Source organism: Budorcas taxicolor, chromosome 4 (genome assembly GCF_023091745.1).
Source record: "Budorcas taxicolor isolate Tak-1 chromosome 4, Takin1.1, whole genome shotgun sequence".
In the NCBI taxonomy this organism is placed as follows: domain Eukaryota; kingdom Metazoa; phylum Chordata; class Mammalia; order Artiodactyla; family Bovidae; genus Budorcas; species Budorcas taxicolor.
In genome coordinates, this window is record NC_068913.1 from 9,782,118 (window position 1) to 9,800,112 (window position 17,995).

The 17,995-nt window shown below is 40.5% G+C and overlaps 1 protein-coding gene across 1 annotated transcript; it reads left to right on the forward strand.

The window, feature by feature from the left end:
- Positions 1-821: 821 nt before the first annotated feature.
- Positions 822-17,786, forward strand: PTTG1IP2 (PTTG1IP family member 2). The gene is made up of 5 exons (XM_052639052.1): positions 822-969; positions 7,489-7,535; positions 12,888-12,981; positions 14,385-14,478; positions 17,678-17,786. The coding sequence occupies exons 1-5, from the start codon at positions 822-824 to the stop codon at positions 17,784-17,786; spliced, it is 492 nt and encodes a 163-aa protein (XP_052495012.1).
- Positions 17,787-17,995: the final 209 nt, after the last annotated feature.

Consider the following 17,995-nt stretch of genomic DNA (forward strand, 5'->3'; position numbering starts at 1 on the left):
ATGCCCAGTTCCTTCCCACCATACCCCTGGGCACTGGGGCAATATTGCTCAAGTTTCAGTCATTCTGGAACCACCTTCACAATTTTGCCTTGTCCTTTAAATCATACTATTTATATTTCTGAAATGTGACATTTTAACCTAGATTATTTTAAAAGAACAGCATATATTGTTGCCAGTATATCATTATGACTTTGTTGCTGCTCAGTCGCTCAGTCGTGTCCGACTCTTTGCTACCCTATGGACTGAAGCACGCCAGGCAGGCTCCTCTGTCCTCTGCTGTCTCTCAGAGTTTGCTCAGATTTGTATTCATTGAGTTGGTGATGCAATCTAACCATCTCATCCTCTGCTGGCCCCTTCTCCTTTTGCCTTTCATCTTTCCCAGCATCAACATCTTAACTACTAGTTATATTTTCCCCATCACTTTAAAAATAAAAACTAATAACCAGGTGAAGAAAGCTGCTACTGTTTTCTAGCTATTGAATGGTGGAATGTAGAATTCAGGCCTTCTTCAAAAGCAACAACCCAGCAGGGAAATAAACTTCGGAGGGTAATAGACTTCTATCGAGACCAGTGGACAAAGCGTAGGTGGTGACCGTGGCAGGCCAGTGTTGCATGACAAACATTCTGCATTCTGGCTGGAACATTAGTGGTACTAAAATTCTGCGAATTATGCTGGAGTCCAAGGCTCTGAAAGAGCCACCTCGGAAGGGACTGCTGGGACGGCTCATGGTCCGTGAGTGGGTTCACAGGTCCAAATAAGTACCTGATGCCTACCACAGTCCCTCTGGCCAACAACTGGTGGCACCCAGGTCCGAAGAGCTATGTGCTGGCTGCGGTCATGGAGCCAAATCCTCCTGCCAGTGTTTATCTCTCTCTTTCTTATCCAACTGTTTATCAGCTTCTCAGAAAATAGCTTTTCCCAAATCTCCAGATACAAGGACAAGCAAAGACCAAAAACTATGAATGATGGTAGGTAAGCCATCCTGAGCCCAGAGGCACTGCTTCACGTGTGCCGTGGCTTTTATATTTGAGCCTTCCTGGAAGGCTGAAATTTTCATCTCTAAAGTTGCCTTTGGGTGTTGACTAAAAAGATGCACAATGTGGGAGATACCAATTAAGTTTCTGAGGGGCAAAATAAGGACTGCAGCCTGGGAGACAGCACCTCAAATATCTCTAAGAGACTGCTCCCAAGAGGCAGGTGGGGGAAGGTCAATATATAAGGTTTTGGTGAAGGGGGAGCTCAATGCAATCAAATGCTTACTTTACAAGGGGTTTTCTTCAGTCATCAGGAGCTGATGTCACCATGAAGAGATTCAGTGATTTTTCTATATATGAAGAGATGTAAGGATTGGGATTATGAAATCAGTTCCTGAAAATATCTAACTTTCTAAAGACCTGTCCCACCAGATTCCTTGGAGCACAGAGTGCCTCACTCCACCCTGAACTCCTTCAGGGGGTGTTGAAGGTCAACAGCCACAGCAGCACAGGGGTCAGTCTCCACAGAGGCAGACGGCAAATGCCCTTGGCAAGTGCCAATTTGTAGTTGACGATGGGAAGACATTTTTAAACGATCTTCACGTTTTTGGTGAAATCCAGTTAAATTGGGGTCTTCCCAGGTGGCTCTGGTAAATGGTAAAGAATCCACCTGTAATGCAGGAGACAATTCTTGGGTTGGGGAGATTCCCTAGAGTAGAAAATTAGAACCCACTCCAGTATTCTTGCCTGGAGAATCCCCTTGGACAGAGGAGCCTGGAGGGCTGCAGTCCACAGGGTTGCAGAGTCAGACATGGTCTTTTTTTTAGTGTTTTAAGATCTTACGAATACATTCTTAGTTTGGGTCTTACCAAGTCATTACTTTGGTTTAGAGACTTCCCTTGGTTCCCCGCCCCAACAGAAGAAATGTTGAAGTGTTAAAAGCCTTACTGAGTTAAATTTACGAACCTGGAGATGAAGTTTCCAGTATCCTAAACTGGAATTGTATAGATAGAATAAGGACGGGATTTAAACTACTTGGAAAATGCCCTGTAAAGCCAAGGTTACCATTTTTATGAAGACTCTGAGACAGAATAGTTACTGCTTTCTGGTTTTCAGAGTCAAAAAGATAGTATCTATAACCAAGTTTGTCTTCCTTCCTAAAACCGAACCAAAAGCTCTTAGCTTTGCCCTGAGATGAGAAGTTCCTTTGAGAGGGGTGGGGGTTGGGGGCGGCTGAACCGGAAGACCTGGCTTGCTTCCTTTGGTTTCATCTGTCCTGTACATGTTTCTGTCACTTAACCTCGCAATCATTCCCATACATTTAAGCGAAACAATGTTCTCTTACCACACCTGCCACATTCTCCCCAGGAAGAGTGCCTACAAACATAGGCTGAAGGTAGAAACAAATCTTTCCCTTTGTCCCCTAGCAAATTGGAGTCACACTAGCATTTTTCAGAAAACCTTGTTAAAATACTGAGGAAGAACAAAAAGGGAGGAAACAAAAATAAATCAAGAATCATAGATGACAGCCATAAAATTAAAAGAATGCTCCTTGGAAGAAAAGCTATGACCAACCTAGACAGCATATTAAGAAGCAGAGACATTACTTTGCCCACAAAGATCCGTCTAGTCAAAGCTATGGGTTTTTCCAGTAGTCGTGTATGGATGTGAGAGTTGGACTATAAAGAAAGCTGAACACTGAAGAATTGATGCTTTTGAATTTTGTTGGAGAAGACTCTTGAGGGTCCCCTGATCTGCAAGGAGATCAAACCAGTCAGTCCTCAAGGAGATCAGTCCTGGGTGATCATTGGAAGGACTGATGCTGAAGCTGAAGCTCCAATACACTGGCCACCCGATGTGAAGAGCTGACTCAATTAGAAAAGACCCTGATGCTGGGAAAGCTTGAAGGCAGGAGGAGAAGGGGATGACAGAAGATGAGATGGTTGCGTGGCATCAGCAACTCAACAGACAGGAGTTGGCACAAGCTCCAGGAGATGGTGAAGGACAGGGAAACGCTGCGTGCTGCAGTCCATGGGGTCACAAATAGCTGGAAATGACTGAGTGAGTCAACAACAAACAGATGGCAGAGTCTGGCCTTCTAGCCAGCTTCGTTCTGGGGCTGACCAATCTTGGTCAGTGTTTCTCAGAAAACAACTTCCCTTTTGGAGGGAAGACCTGGGTCAGCCTGTTTCTGAGCCTCTCCTGAGTGTTGGCTTCTTAGCGTGGAGTAATTTCCCCTTTGAGCTCACATTCAACCTTCCCCTTTTATAAGCAGGTGGTTTCTTGGACATGATACTTTCACTTCCAAAACCTCTTCTATCCTCTCACAGGAGATTTTCACCTCCATTGTTTCTAACACTCCAAGTGATAGACCTTCCCACAGGTACCCACAGGACTCTGAGAATGATCCCACATCAAGTGAGATCTCCTACTAAGTGGGTTACTTTGATCCCCAGAGCTTTTAACCCTGATGTTCGCTTACATTCTAGAGTTTAGTAAGCAACATCTGAAGAAGTTCTAGTTTGCTCTTGGTACTTTGAATTAAGAATCTTCTTCTCCAATACCTAATGAGTGAACAAAAAATACTAAACTGTAGAGAAGTTCTCTTAGTGGGAGCAATCAAACAACAAAGGGCAAGCATGGAAAGAAATAGAAGACTCTGGATCAGAACAGAACAGCACAGCATGGCAACACTCCAAATGCCACCATCACCCCTTAGAAATGATCGAATCACTAAATTCCAAAAATGTTCATTAGTACTCCCAGATCTAGAGAGATGCGAACTGAGCGGGTGCCCTATTTTTCTCCCTGTTCTGAAGAACAGAGAAATAGTTACAGAGAAGAAATAAGGAAAACAGAAATTGAACAATGGATCTGACTCTGATGGAAACACTAGTTCCTGGGCTACAAACTGGATTTAGGGGGCAGATCTACAATTCAAAGATATCCCCTGTTTGGAAATTAGCAATTTTAGCAATTAGCTAGAGTGAACCCTGGCAGTGGAAAAATGGCAAAAGCTCAGAAGAGAGTATAGAGTCCAGATACCATAACAAAGTCTGGTGGCACCGACTCACATACGTTCTCTCCATTTGTCAGATGCTTAGAACAGCCAAGTGAAAAGAATGTACTGTTGTGTGTGTGTATTCAGTCATTCAGTTGTGTCTAACTCTTGGCAACCCCATGGACAATAGTCTACCAGGCTCCTCTGTCCATGGAATTTTTCAGGCAAGAATACTGAAATGGGTTGCCATCTCCTACTCCAGGGGATCTTCCTGACCCTGGAATCAAACCTGTGTCTCTTGCATCTCCTGCATTCGCAGGTGGATTCTTTACCACTAGCGCCACCATAAAATATGGTAAAACTGTAGTTTGTCAGAAAAAAATTTTCAAGGACAGTGGTAAGGTGGCCAGGATGTCACTTATACTATGTCAGCACACATGGAAGGTCTGAAAACAGCTGTCAAAGCGTTAGTAAGATGAAAATAGACAACACAGAGCCTAAGCAAACACTCAAAGCTAACAGTAAATAATGAAGGAGTGTATGATCACGTGGGCTTCCCAGGTGGCTCAACGGTAAAGAACCCACCTACCAAAGCAGAAGATGTGGGTTTGATTCCTCGGTTGGGAAGATCCCTTGGAAGAGGAGATGGCAACCTGTTCTCTAGTATTCTTGCCTGGAAAATTCCATGGACAGAGGAGCATGGTGGGGTACAGTCCATGAGGTTGCAGACAGTCAGACACAGCCGAGTGGCTGAGCACACACATATGGTCACATGCAGAGAGACAGATGAACTATCCTAGAAGAAAGCATAGCTCCAGGAACAGATGAAAATCTCCCCCACCAGGGCTGAGCTGGGGAACCCCAAAGGAGAAACAGATTGGGTGAAACATATCTCAAAGTCAGAATGAGATGAAAAGTCAGGTCTCTCCAAGGAGATAAAATGAAGGCTACATATTTGAAAATGAGGCAAGGCTTGCAGGTTTTCTCTTTATTTCTATAGTATATATTTGTTTATTTCTGCTAATGGTGCATGCACCAAGAATATCTGTCCTGCAGACTCTGCATATGCTTATTATATTGGATTCTGGTAGCTGCCTCCTTCCTCTGCTGTCTAGCATAGAGTGTGCTGATATCTGGGGTGAGCTGGGTCTTCACTGTCTTCCTCCTGGGAGATTTCTCAATCTTTTCTATCACCTGGGTACCTGATTCCTATGTTATAACCTATGTTATATATAATCAGAGTGACTTCTGTAACTCTACAGACCCTCTCTGAGAAAGGTGTGCTCAGGGATATTGTTCAGCAAAATGAAAATGAACTAAGGGGAAATGTGGGATTCAAAAAAGAGTAGTAAGCAAAGAAACCAGTGAAACAGAATTAACTATAAATGATTGATTACAGGTTGATAGCAATGTAAATGCATTGATAGTCTAATAATAATTGATAACTATTTAATAATAATTAAAATTCCAGATGACTTCTTCCTGGGGAGTGGTGTGGGAAGGGAAAGGCAGAAACTTGAAGCACATTAAGATCCTTGTATAGGTGGAGAATGTAGATCTTGATGAATCAATGATACAAAAAAATATAAAACATATCTCAAAAAATTTTAAGGAAACAGAAACAGGTGTGACTGCAGGGTGTGATGAGGAAATAAAGGAACAAACAATAAATTGATGAAATAATATATACATTGCAAATGCTAATGAAAAATAAAGGAAGTGCAGCAATATAGTTACATAAAACAGAATTTAAATAAAAAATATTTAGGGAGAATAAGCAATATTCCATACCGACATACAGCTCAATACATGGAGATGACATATTATGAATCTTTATTCACCTAACAATATAATTTTGAAATATAAACTATGAAATAGAACTACTTTCTAGCCAAAGCTGATAGAAACTTAAAAAAAAACTTAACAAATTAAAAACCCCATGGACTCACTTTACATGCCTATATCATAAGTCAATAAAGTAAATAAAATATAAGGAGGTGGTATAGAGAATATTATGAAATCTTGTTATCCATTGCCTAAATTTTTCTCTTACATGTTCATCAAAAAATTTTGATTCCAAAAGTATTTTTACTCATCCTAGATAAACTTGCCAGATTCAGTTGTTCAGTTTTTTAGTTATTAATTATTTGCAATACCAATCAGAAAGTTTTCATTTTGATATCAAGTATAATATATTTTGATGCCTGGCATCCCTAGGTATTTGAAATTGTGATCCCTCTTGGAAGAAGAGAAGAAGACCAAGGATGGAACTTTATGGAATAACAACATTTTAGGCATAATTAGAGGAAATGGAACCAACCAAAAAACTCAAAAAGAATGGCCAGAAACATTCCAAGAGAACTAGGAGAGAGTGATGCTGGAGGTATTAGGAAAATGTATTCAGGAGGACCAAAGTGACTAGATAGAAAACAAATACACACAAAAAATCAGTCTTTAGAGTAAAGGGAGAATCTGGCCCCGAGAATGCTGTGGAAATGGCTGGTGTCGCTTTCTTCAGGGACAGAGGAAAAGAAGGAGAGAACACTGCTTCATGTCGCGGACGGCCGTGTAGGTCAGCTGTCCTTCACTGGTTTTTCAGTAATAGGAAGAAAGACTACAAGCAGGATCGCTGGTTAGTTCTACAAATACTTAGTCTAAATCTCTGAGATGGACCCAGGTCAGGTCATTCCCTGACCTGAAGTTCAGGCTGGAGAGAAAGGAATGAGGCCATAAGGAGCAAATAGATTTGGAAAACGATGGAAACGTCAAGAAAAGTAAAGGTCTGAGTCATGCCAAAATGCAAACGAGAGGAAAGGAGAGAAGATTCTAGTCAGAGACTAGAATATTGGTATTTAAGATTTCATGGTTGCAGTCCTCTGCAATGATGGCAAAATTCAAATTTAGATCATGGTAAGAATTTGTTTAAAGTAAGATGAAACATCAGAATTTCTCTGGATGATGGAATTTCAGCTGACTTTTGATTTCTGTGTATCCTTATTTCTTATATTGAATATGTATCACTTTTATAATTACACAAAGATAAAAATCCTATTTAAATTTTTGAAAAGTTGGAGACCCCTAACCCTCAAGTTCCCATCTGTAAATCATGGAAGGAGGCTTCTGATTGGTCTGACTTGGTCAGATTCCTTCTCCCTGGATCGATGAGTGTGGTGTGGGATTAGTCCATTGTGCTTCAGAGGTGTAGCCTTCGATGTCTGGTCGGACCAGGGAGTTAGTGTAGGAGAGGGAGGTTATTTTTTAGAACTTTACTTGTCTCATCAAAGTTAGATGATGCTATCTCATTTTTTTCCAAGTTTAAGAGGAGAAAGTAAGAAGGAGTTAGGGTTTAAATTGTATCAATGAGAAAGTGTCTGGACTTAGGAAAATAATAAAGGAAAATGCTCCAGGTATGGATACATTTGCCATGAAACAGGAATGACTTAACAAAATGCATTTTATCTAAAATTGAGCAATAAAAATATTTATATTTTTGTACTTAATTTTTTTTTCAGAATGCACTGCAGCGGATAATTGTCAATCGTGTATAAACAGAAAGAAAGTAAGTTAACTTTTATATGAAGAAATTGTCTTGGGAGTATTATAAAGTCATGTAATTTACAGTTGTAGTCTAAAAGGTATGCCAAACTACATTTTACACAGTTCTTTAATAATAGGAACAACTGGTCACAGTTATTAAGATGTATTTCTGCATTTCGCACCATTCCTTGAGAACCTAGAAATAAAACAAAGGAAAAACTTAGTGTGAACATGTACTTACTTCTAGAAAATTATACTTCAAAAACAAAATAATTTTTTGTATGAAAAAATTATAATTCAATTTTAAATTTATTTATTTTAATTGGAGGCTAATTACAATATTATAGTGATTTTGCCATACAGTGACACGAATCTGCCACAGGTGTACATGTGTTCCTCATCCTGAACCCCTCTCCAAGCTTCCTCCCCATCCCATCCCTCAGAGTCATCCCAGTGCACCAGCCCCGGGCACCCTGTATCATGCATCAAACCTGGACTGGCGATCTGTTTCACTTATGATAATATACACGTTTCAATGCCATTCTCCCAAATCATCCCACCCTCGCCCTCTCCCACACAGTATAATTCAGTTTTTAAAAAGAAAAGGAAAAACACACTCTTTTAGTCTGGTTCAAAGTCCATCTCCACTTGAGACAAGTTTGCCTTCCCCAAATATTCCACAAAATCCCATGATGACTAATCTCACTCCCGGCACTGTGGAAGCCCATTCTTTTGTATACATAACTTTACTGGTGTATGTTTGGCTGTGCTGGGCCTCCGTGGCTGCCTGGGCTTCTCTTTGGCTGCGGAGGGCTCGGGCTACTGTCTCGTGGTGGCGCTCAGGCACCACCCTATGCTGGCTTCTTCTGTTATGGAGCACAGGCTCCAGGGCACTGGGGCTCTCAGCAGTTGGGGCACGTGGGCTCTGCGGAGCCCAGGATGCTGTGAGCTCTAGACTCCCGGGCTCAGCGGTTGCGGCACGTGGGCTCTGCGGAGCCCAGGATGCTGTGAGGGCTGGACTCCCGGGCTCAGCAGTTGTGGCATGTGGGCTCTGCGGAGCCCAGGATGCTGTGAGCTCTAGACTCCCGGGCTCAGCAGTTGCGGGACGTGGGCTCTGTGGAGCCCAGGATGCTGTGAGCTCTAGACTCCAGGGCTCAGCGGTTGCGGCAGGTGGGCTCTGCGGAGCCCAGGATGCTGTGAGCGCTAGACTCCCGGGCTCAGCAGTTGTGGTGCAGGGGCTTAGTTGCTCTCAGGCATGTGGGATCTTCCTGGATCAGGGATCGAACCTGTGTTTCCTGCACAGGCAGGCAAATTCTTTACCACTGAACCACCAGGGAAGCCTGAAACCTGTTCTCTGATGGTTTGTTTGTTTTATTAATTGGAGGCTAATTACTTTACAATAGTGTAGTGGGTTTTACCAAACATCAACATGAATCAGCCACCGACTCACTTGTGTTCCCCATCCAGAATCCCCTTCCCACCTCCCCCCCATCCCATCCCTTAGGGTCATCCCAGTGCACCAGCCCTGAGCACCCTGTCTCAATGCATAGAATCTGGACCCGCAATCCGCCTCATATATGATAATATACACATTTCAACGCTACCCTCTCAAGTCATCCCACCCTCTCCCTCTCCCACAGAGTCCAAAAGACTGTTCTTTACATCTGTGTCTCTTTTGCTGTCTCGCATACAGGGTCATCATTACCATCTTTCTAAATTCCATATATATGCGTTAGTATACTATATTGGTGCTTTTCTTTCTGGCTTACTTCACTCCGTATAATAGGCTCCAGTTTCATCCACCTCATTAGAACTAATTCAAATGCATTTGTTTTAATGGCTGAGTAATACTCCATTGTGTGTATGTACCACAGCTTTCTTATCCATTCATCTGCTGATGGACATCTAGGTTGCTTCCATGTCCTGGCTATTATAAACAGTGCTGCGGTGAACATTGGGGTACACGTGTCTCTTTCAATTCTGTCTTCCTCAGTGTGTATGCCCAGCAGTGGGATTGCTGGGTCATAAGGCAGTTCTATTTCCAGTTTTTTAAGGAATCTCCACACTGTTCTCCATAGTGGCTGTACTAGTTTGCATTCCCACCAACAGTGTGAGAGGGTTCATTTTTCTCTGCACCCTCTCCAGCATTTGTTGCTGAACCCTGTTCTTTATTCTACCATAGCTTCTGTATCTAAAGCCCTCCCTTTCTATATAAATTTTTACCTATTCTTCAAAACTCAGACAAATTCTCTGAAAGAAATCTTACGTAGTTAATCAACTAGGAGTGAGTACTTTCTCTTATGAGCTATCACATTTATTATCTGTTCCACTCCTTTTGAAATTATAATATTTTTCCACTTAGAGGCATTTTTTAAAATAGAGTGGACATATTATATCTGCTAGTTAAACTTTCAGCCTCTAGAAAACAATGCTTTAGGGCTTCCTTGCTAGCCCCTAGTGGTAAAGAATCTGCCTGCCTATGCAGGAGACACCCAGGTTCAATCCCTGATGCAGGACGACCCCACATGCCACAGAGCAACTAACCCCCTGCGCTACAACTATTGAGCCTGTGCTCTGGAGCTTGGGAGCCACAATTACTGAGCCCATGCGCCCCAGAGACCGTGAAAAGTCACCACAATGAGTAACCTGAGCGCTGCAACTGGAGTAGCTGCCGTTCGCCAAAACTGGAGAAAGCCTGTGCAGCAATAAAGACCCAGTACAGTCAAAAGTAAATAAATGAATAAAACTATAGAAAACAACGCTATATACATCAGTGTAATCTAACCTCTATGATCTCTATCACTTGGCCTTAAATAATTAGTAAATACTCTTTATCCTCTCTATGTCCACTACTATAAAATCCCTCTTTGCACAATAAGTACCTTCCTCCTCTCTGCATTTTTTTCCATTTTAATGATATTATCCGTCAGTCTAAAGTCTGTTAGCTGACTTCTCACTTGTCACTCTCTGAAGGGTCTCTGGTTGGCATGGCTTTGTGTTTATACAGGTCATCTTCCTGAGCTACAGGAAAAAAAAAATCCTGTAATTTGTCTTCAATTATGCATTAGTAATTTAGAGAGGTTGAATATATTCTGTTCTTCTGGGTAATTTGAAATTCTGCTCTTTGAAGACTTGTTAGCCTCAGTTAAGGAATTACATCTCTTTGTAGTAAGTGACAGACACCCAGCTCAAACTAATTTAATCAAAAGAGAATATATAGACTCACAAAACTGGTAAGTCCGGGGTGGCCTTGACTTCATGCACAGCTGAGTCTAAAAGGCTGTTATTCACATTTCCTCTCTTTTCATCTCCCGGCTCTGCCTCCCTCTGGATGTGCTCAGTCGCTTCAACCATGCCTGACTCTGCCATGCTATGGACTGTAGCCCGCCAGGCTCCTCTGTCCGAGGGATTCTCCAGGCAAGAATACTGGTTTGGGTTGCCATGCCCTCCTCCAGGGGATCTTCCCAACCCAGGAATCGAACCCAAGTCTCCTGTGTCTCCTGCGTTGCAGGCAGATTCTTTACCACTGAACCACTGACCTCATTGTGTTCTATGGTGAATGAACATTCCATAGAGCTGGGGAAGAGGCAGGCTCTTAGCAGCTCTCTCCCAATGCCTATACAATTCCGTGGAAGATTCTGATTGACGCTTCTTGTCTCTCCTGTCCGGTTCGGCGCTAGTTACTGGGCCAGAGGAATGGGCTGCCCTGGCTGCCATCACCTGCATCCGGTGATTCCAAGAGGAAGAAAGTGGTGGAGCATAGCTGGCTGATTGCAGTCTGGGAGCAGTCTCATAGGATTGGCTACCAGCATAGAACCGGATTGGTTACATTAGAACCTGAGCTTCCCTGTTTACTAGATGTGTGCCTTTATGTGTGTTGCTGGACTGCTCTGCACCTTCTGCTCCTCTATCAAGTGGACATAGCAGTCCATAGCTTAGAGGTTGTCGTGAGTGTGAAGTGAGTTAATACATATACAGGGCTCAGAATAGTGCCTGCCACATGGTAAGCCTTATGTAAGTGACAGCCATTTTTACCACTCTGCTGTCCTTTTTTTTTTTAACTCTTCTAGATTCTAGTCTTATGCCACCTTTATACCTTGCTTTTACTTCCTTCAACAAGGGACTTAGAATTCAGCTTTCCTATTTACGAATGATCATCAACCACCAGCGAACAAAAGGGGGAAGGGGGCAAGGCAAGGCTGGTATAAGCACCTCCAGGCCCATGTATAGTAGAAGTGGAGTTCCCAGAGGAAAGTGGGAGTGTTGCAGACGAGGGGAATAGGAAAGAGTGTGAGAGAGGGGGCGAAAAAGCAACCTACCTACGGAAATCCTTATTAATGCTCTGTGAAAGGAGGTCTTAGTGTTGGTTTACTAGGGGTTCCCAGGTGGCTCAGTGGTAAAGAATCCACGTGCCAACGCAAGAGACTCAGGTTCGATCTGTGGGTTGGGAAGATGCCCTGGAGGAGGAAATGGCATTCCAGTATTCTTGCCTGGAGAGTCCCATGGACAGAGGAGCCTGGTGGGCTACAGTTCATGGGGTCGAAAGGAGTTGGACGTGACTGAGCACACTCACACAGTTCTTTCACAGAGCCTGAGAAAGAATTCAGGAACATGTGATTCCTTGAGTGACTGCTGTTCAGCAGAATTATTAATATGAAGGAGTAAGGGATGCAGAGAAACTAAGGGACAAGCACCAAGCAAAGATGTGATCTCTGCCAAAGCCTACACTTGGCCTGAACCCTGGGAAGCCCTGGGGCAAAAGGTTATATAGCAGACTGGTGCCTGCCTTGAGGCAAGCAAACCCATCGTTCAGAACCCCGTATACCTGTCAGCTGGCGATGCACAGTGGCTTAGTGATGAAGAATCCACCTGCCAATGCAGGAGATGCAGAAGACCTGGGTTTGATCCCTGGGTCGGGAGGATGCCCTGGAGGAGAGCATGGCGACCCACTCCAGTGTTCTTGCCTGGAGAATCCCATGGACAGAAGAGCCTGGCGGGCTACAGTCCATGGGGTCACAGAGAGTCAGACACGACTGAGCACACACATGTGACAATACAACATACTGTCAGTTACTGATGGAGGTGGAAGTAACCTCATAGGCCAGCTGGTACCCATCCATGAGGACATGCAATAAAAAGGGAAGCTTGAGCCACTGTCTGCCACCACACACTGCAGCAGGGTTTATGTGCACGGGCCTGGTAAAGCAGGTCTGAGCAAACCACCAGCAGCATCAACTACAAATAATAATAATAATAATAATAATAATAATAATATGATGATGATGGCTGTTATAAATTGAACACTTATCAAACTAGTACCAGAAACTTACTGAGATTGCAATTATTATACTTTTTTTTTCCCTTCCAAACACAGTGTTTCTGGTGCAGTAAAGAAAAGGCTTGCAAAAAAATTTGTTTTCCAAATTCTGAGTGTCCTGTCAGTTGTTCATTTTGGTTAAACTGTCAAGGTGAGTTGTCCTTATTTGAATTTTTATGTACTTTTTAATAACAGACTTGCAAACACTAGTGATTTGCTACAGTTGAAAAATTATTATATTTACTTTATTTAAATGCAGCATATCTGTTCATTTCTGTTTCCCCTGATTGCTTCCAGCCAGCTTCCAAACTAGGTCAATCTTTATTCTGATTGGTGGGTGCCTTACCTTACCGATTGTTAAATACTTCAAATTTCATCTCTAAAATACTCCTATATACAATGACTATAACCCAGTGAAAGGAGGGTTGTGTTCTTAAGTTGCTTTAGGAACTCCAGGAGTTTCTTATAAGCTAATCCTGGGGATGAGGACATACTGAGCCCAGTGGTGTATTATAATTTATATTTTCTCAGCTAATGTGTTCAATACTGAGAATTGCCAATCAAAAAGAATGATTCCCTAGAACTAAACTCATCTCAATCATCAAAGAATCTTTAAATTATAACTGTAATATTGTATTTTGGGTTTTTTTTTAAATTAAAGTGAAAGATTACAAATTTTTTTCACAAACCCATGTTTTCTTCGGATACCATCAGGTAAACTGAATTCATAATTGTTGGTTGCAAAGAGCTGATATGAGTGAGTGATACTTTGTGTATTTAGTATGAATGGGGAACCCCTAGGCTTCTACTTCATCTTCTGCCCTCTGGTTTCATTATACAGGTACACCAGGCTGATAAGTTAAATAGTATTGACAGGAGATAAAGTTTGCAAGTGCTGGAGGTCTGATTTCCCAGCAAATGTTAGTTGTCTTTTTGATAAGAACTCTTGAAACTCAAACAGTAAACCACCCCCCCACTACCTACTATTTGTATTTGTACAGAAACAGTAGCCTGAAGGACCTTTTTTTTTTTTTTTTCTGTTGAGGTATTGCCTGGGAATGAGTTTAGAGATAAAATAAAGGGAAAAAAAAAAGCTAGTGGCCTAATAGTTCACCAATTTAGAGATGAAAGTAGTGTCAGTCATTCAGTCGTGTCTGACTCTTTCTGACATGATGGACTGTAGCCTTCCAGCCTCCTCTGTCCATGGAATTCTCCAGGCAAGAATACTGGAATGGGTTGCCATTCTCTTCTCCAGGGAATCTTCTCAACCCTGGGATCGAACCAGGTCTCCTGCATTGCAGGCAGATTCTTTACTGTCTGAGCCACCAGGAAGATAAAGAACATTTTTTAGCAACCCAGATTATTTTCAGATGTTAATGACTATTGCGTTAAAGATGGTTTTATTGGAGTGTATAATGTATGTTACTGTATAATTTTTAATAATGACCTGTGAATTTGTATTTAAGAATCAGACTGCATGGTAGTAGAAATGATGAAACTATGAGAAATTAACCTTCTGTTGGCTTAAAATATAGTTCTTTTCATTCATTTCAGTTGACATGTTTGGATTCCTGATGCTTCTACTCCTTGTAATCATGGTTATAGCCTTCATTTGTCAATTCTGCATTTATCAATATTACCTACAGAGGTATGTTCATTTTATCCTTAGTAAGAATGCACTTTGGGATAATATCAGTGAAGAGAATGAGCTGGTAATCAAGAAATGGTTTACCTTTTTTATGTAATAAAAATAATACATGTATCCATATGATAAGGACACATCACTTTTTTGAAAAGTACAGAAAATTGTCAAATAAAAAGTTTAATTTTTCCGCTCCCCACTCCACCTCTGACACCTCCTCTCCAAAAGTGATCCTTTTAGCATGATTCTATTTGTAGTTCTTCTTTTGGTTAACTCCAAGTCTTTGAACAATATGGCTTTTTCTCTTTTTCATGATTATTGACTTTAGATATTATCTATCTGCTCCCCATCATGAAAACTGGAAAATGTATCTTGCACGATCCATGTTTCTTTTTGTTTTTCACTGTTACATATTACTATTTTGCTATTTTAGAATCGTAACTGTCCTTGTTCACTACTAGCTGTTAAGATGCCTAATATTTCTTCTGTTGGCTCTCTTTTTTACTTTGAGTAATCTATTTAGCCCTCTATTTCTCTACCTATCAATAGTTTTCGTATTAATTAAGATCAGAAAATCTGGAAACCTGTTTCCTTCCATGTGTCTTCTTCTCTCTCTAGCTCCTAAATTCAGTAAGCTCTCTCACTCATTTGACTTTTCTCAGTGTATAATATTTGCATTCTGTTCTGTAACTTTATTTATATCTTGAAATACTTACTCTATAATTTGAATCTAAATTTTTTTTACTATTAAAAAGAATAAAACATATTATGATTGTGTAAATAATGTTTAGAAAAGAACTGAAGTGGAAATAGGAAAGGTAATTCTATGTCACAAACATGTATTGCTTAACAAAGAATTACCTAGTGTTCCGACCAAACAGTCTCTTTCTTTACTCTCCATTTCTCAAAATCATGATACATTTCAGCTTGTTTCATGTTTACATTGTAACTTATACAGCTTTTGGATTTCCTGGAGCTTTAGCTACCTTCATTATTTCTTGACAAAAAGGACACAGGACACATGTATTTTTATTCTTAACACTGTGATTACTCATTTAGTATTTGGTAAAATATATTCATTTTCTTCTTATAAATATTCTTTTAAAAGTCCTCTGACTTCCTGTTATACTTTACAAAAATTAGTTTCTTTTCACTGCTCTATTGAGTTAGAAGAACTTTTTGGATCCCATATCTTACTTTTTTTAGAATTAATTCTTTTTTTCTTTTGCTGGAGTGTATTTTCAAGTAACTTTTTCAAAAGGAGTTCACAAAAGGTATGGAAAATATTTTCATAGTCCATACACTTTGAGAAGCTTTTCTCCATTCTCCTTCAAGCCAACACAATATTACTTTCTTCCTTCAGTTTGTGTGCCTTTTTCAAGAAGAACCCATAGACAAGATAGAAAGATCCATTGATAAGGCAAAGGCACATTAATAGGCCCATCTGTAAGTAAAATGTACCTGTATGAAAAAATAAGTGTTAGCCAAATGTTCTGTTCGCTTACTTAAGACCATTAATTTTTCTAGGACTTTGTATTTTTCTGGCTATGAGACTTTTTATCCTCTTCTTATTAACGTGTAAGGATAAAAGAAACAGTAAGATAGAAGATAATTCCTTATTCTTTACATCTCATTATAAAAATATACCCAGAAGGAAGAACCAAAAAGTGTACATTACATGTGTGGCAAGAGGCTGTAACAAACATGTTGCTCTTTTAAAAAATACCTATATTTTCCCCTAGGGCCCTGGTCTTTCATAAGTGTCATCACTTTTTTGCATAGTTGCTTATCAGTAAAGTGGCTAATTATTCCCACAAGAGAATAGGGGCCCGAGCAAATATCCATCACTGAAGCTTCTGTAGTTTGAATGGAAAGTTCTGAAACCTCTGCAAATATGGGCCAACAACTGCTCTCATTCTGGTTTTGCACTGCTACTCACCTGCTATCTATCTCTTCTTTTTTTGTTTTCATTTAGAGATCTGTTGTTGTGCAGTGGTTAAGTTGTGTCTGACTCTTTGTGACCCCCATGGACTGCAGCACACCAGACTTTCCTGTGGTTCACCATCTGCCGGAGCTTGCTCAAACTCAGGTCCATTGAGTCGGTGATGCCATCCAACCCTCTCATCCTCTGTCATCCCCTTCTCCTCTTGTCCTCAATCTTTCCCAGCTTTAGGGTCTTTACCAGTGAGTTGGCTCTTTGCAGCAGGTGGCCAAAGTATTAGAGTTTCTGCTTTAGCATCAATCCTTCTAATGCATATTCAGGGTTGGTTTCCTTTAGGACTGACTGGTTTGATTTCCTTTCTGACCAAGGGACTCTCAAGAGTCTTCTCCAGCACTGCACTTCTAAAGCATCACTCTTTGGTGCTCAGTCTTCTTGATGGTCTAACTTTCACATCCGTACATGACTACTGGAAAAACAACAGCTTTAACTACACAGACCTTTGTCAGCAAAGTGATATCTCTGCTTTTTAACACAGTGTCTAGATTTGTCTTAGCTTTTCTTCCAAGCATCTTTTAATTTTGGAAATCTTATTAATTCCATGAGAACTGTATCCTGTTAGGGAAATTTGTGTTAAGGACTTATTGTGCTTCATAATACAAAGATTCTTCTTGGGTTCCAGAAACAACCATATTTCAATTAAAAAAATGAATGAGTAATGGGGCATTAAAATATTGATTATTACATCTGATCTAACGGTCTTATTATGTAGCAGATATGCTTCTAAGTTAAAGCACTTTTAAAAGTTCCAAATGTCAGATAACATAAATGTTCAACTATTCATCTACTCAAAGCCTCCTTGACTCTCATCTATTTCAGTAAATATTTACTGAGTATTTATTATGCCTTATGTAATGTGGTTGTCACTAGGGACATAATTATGGCAAGAAAAGATAAATCCTTGCCTTCACATAGTTTACATCCTACTGAGAGAAGATGTGGAGAAGTAAATTAGCAAGTGTTAATTCTATTGCTAACTTACTGAAATTTTAAATGACATTTCATTTATTTTAATTTTATTACCATATCCTTAATCAAACACTTTAAGTCTCCTGATGGATAAATATAAGGAGAATTTAATATGTGATAAAGCAATGGTAATAGAACATTATATAAATGTAATCTAATGAAATAAAATAACTCCAATGATAAATTTATTTTCAAAATAAGCCTTACTAATTCTAAATTTACCACCCTTTTGAACAGAACTCGAGTCTATATTGGTGGAAGACCACACACAGTTTACATTCCTCATGGGGGTGATTCTGGCAAGTATTTTAATTTATTTGATGAGATGCCCATACTCTTTCAGTAACTCACAATTAGAATTCTTCCCCTTACTTATTCCAGGCATCAAAATTAAAGTATGAGTAGTAAATACTGTTCTCATTTCTAAAACATATTCTTGTAACCTGAGTAGCTAATCTAAGATGGGTAAAAACCATCATATTGATAGAGAAGACTAAAATTTCCAGTCAGGGTTGGATATTAATAGCTTTCCCAGTTCCGCCTACTCCCAATCCA

Coding starts and splice junctions, on each gene's coding strand:
- PTTG1IP2 (XM_052639052.1), top strand. CDS start 822: ATGTGCTGGCTGCGGTCATGGAGCCAAATCCTCCTGCCAGTGTTTATC. Junction 7,536..12,887: donor CGTGTATAAACAGAAAGAAA/GTAAGTTAACTT, acceptor TTCCAAACACAG/TGTTTCTGGTGCAGTAAAGA. Junction 14,479..17,677: donor TATCAATATTACCTACAGAG/GTATGTTCATTT, acceptor CCTTTTGAACAG/AACTCGAGTCTATATTGGTG.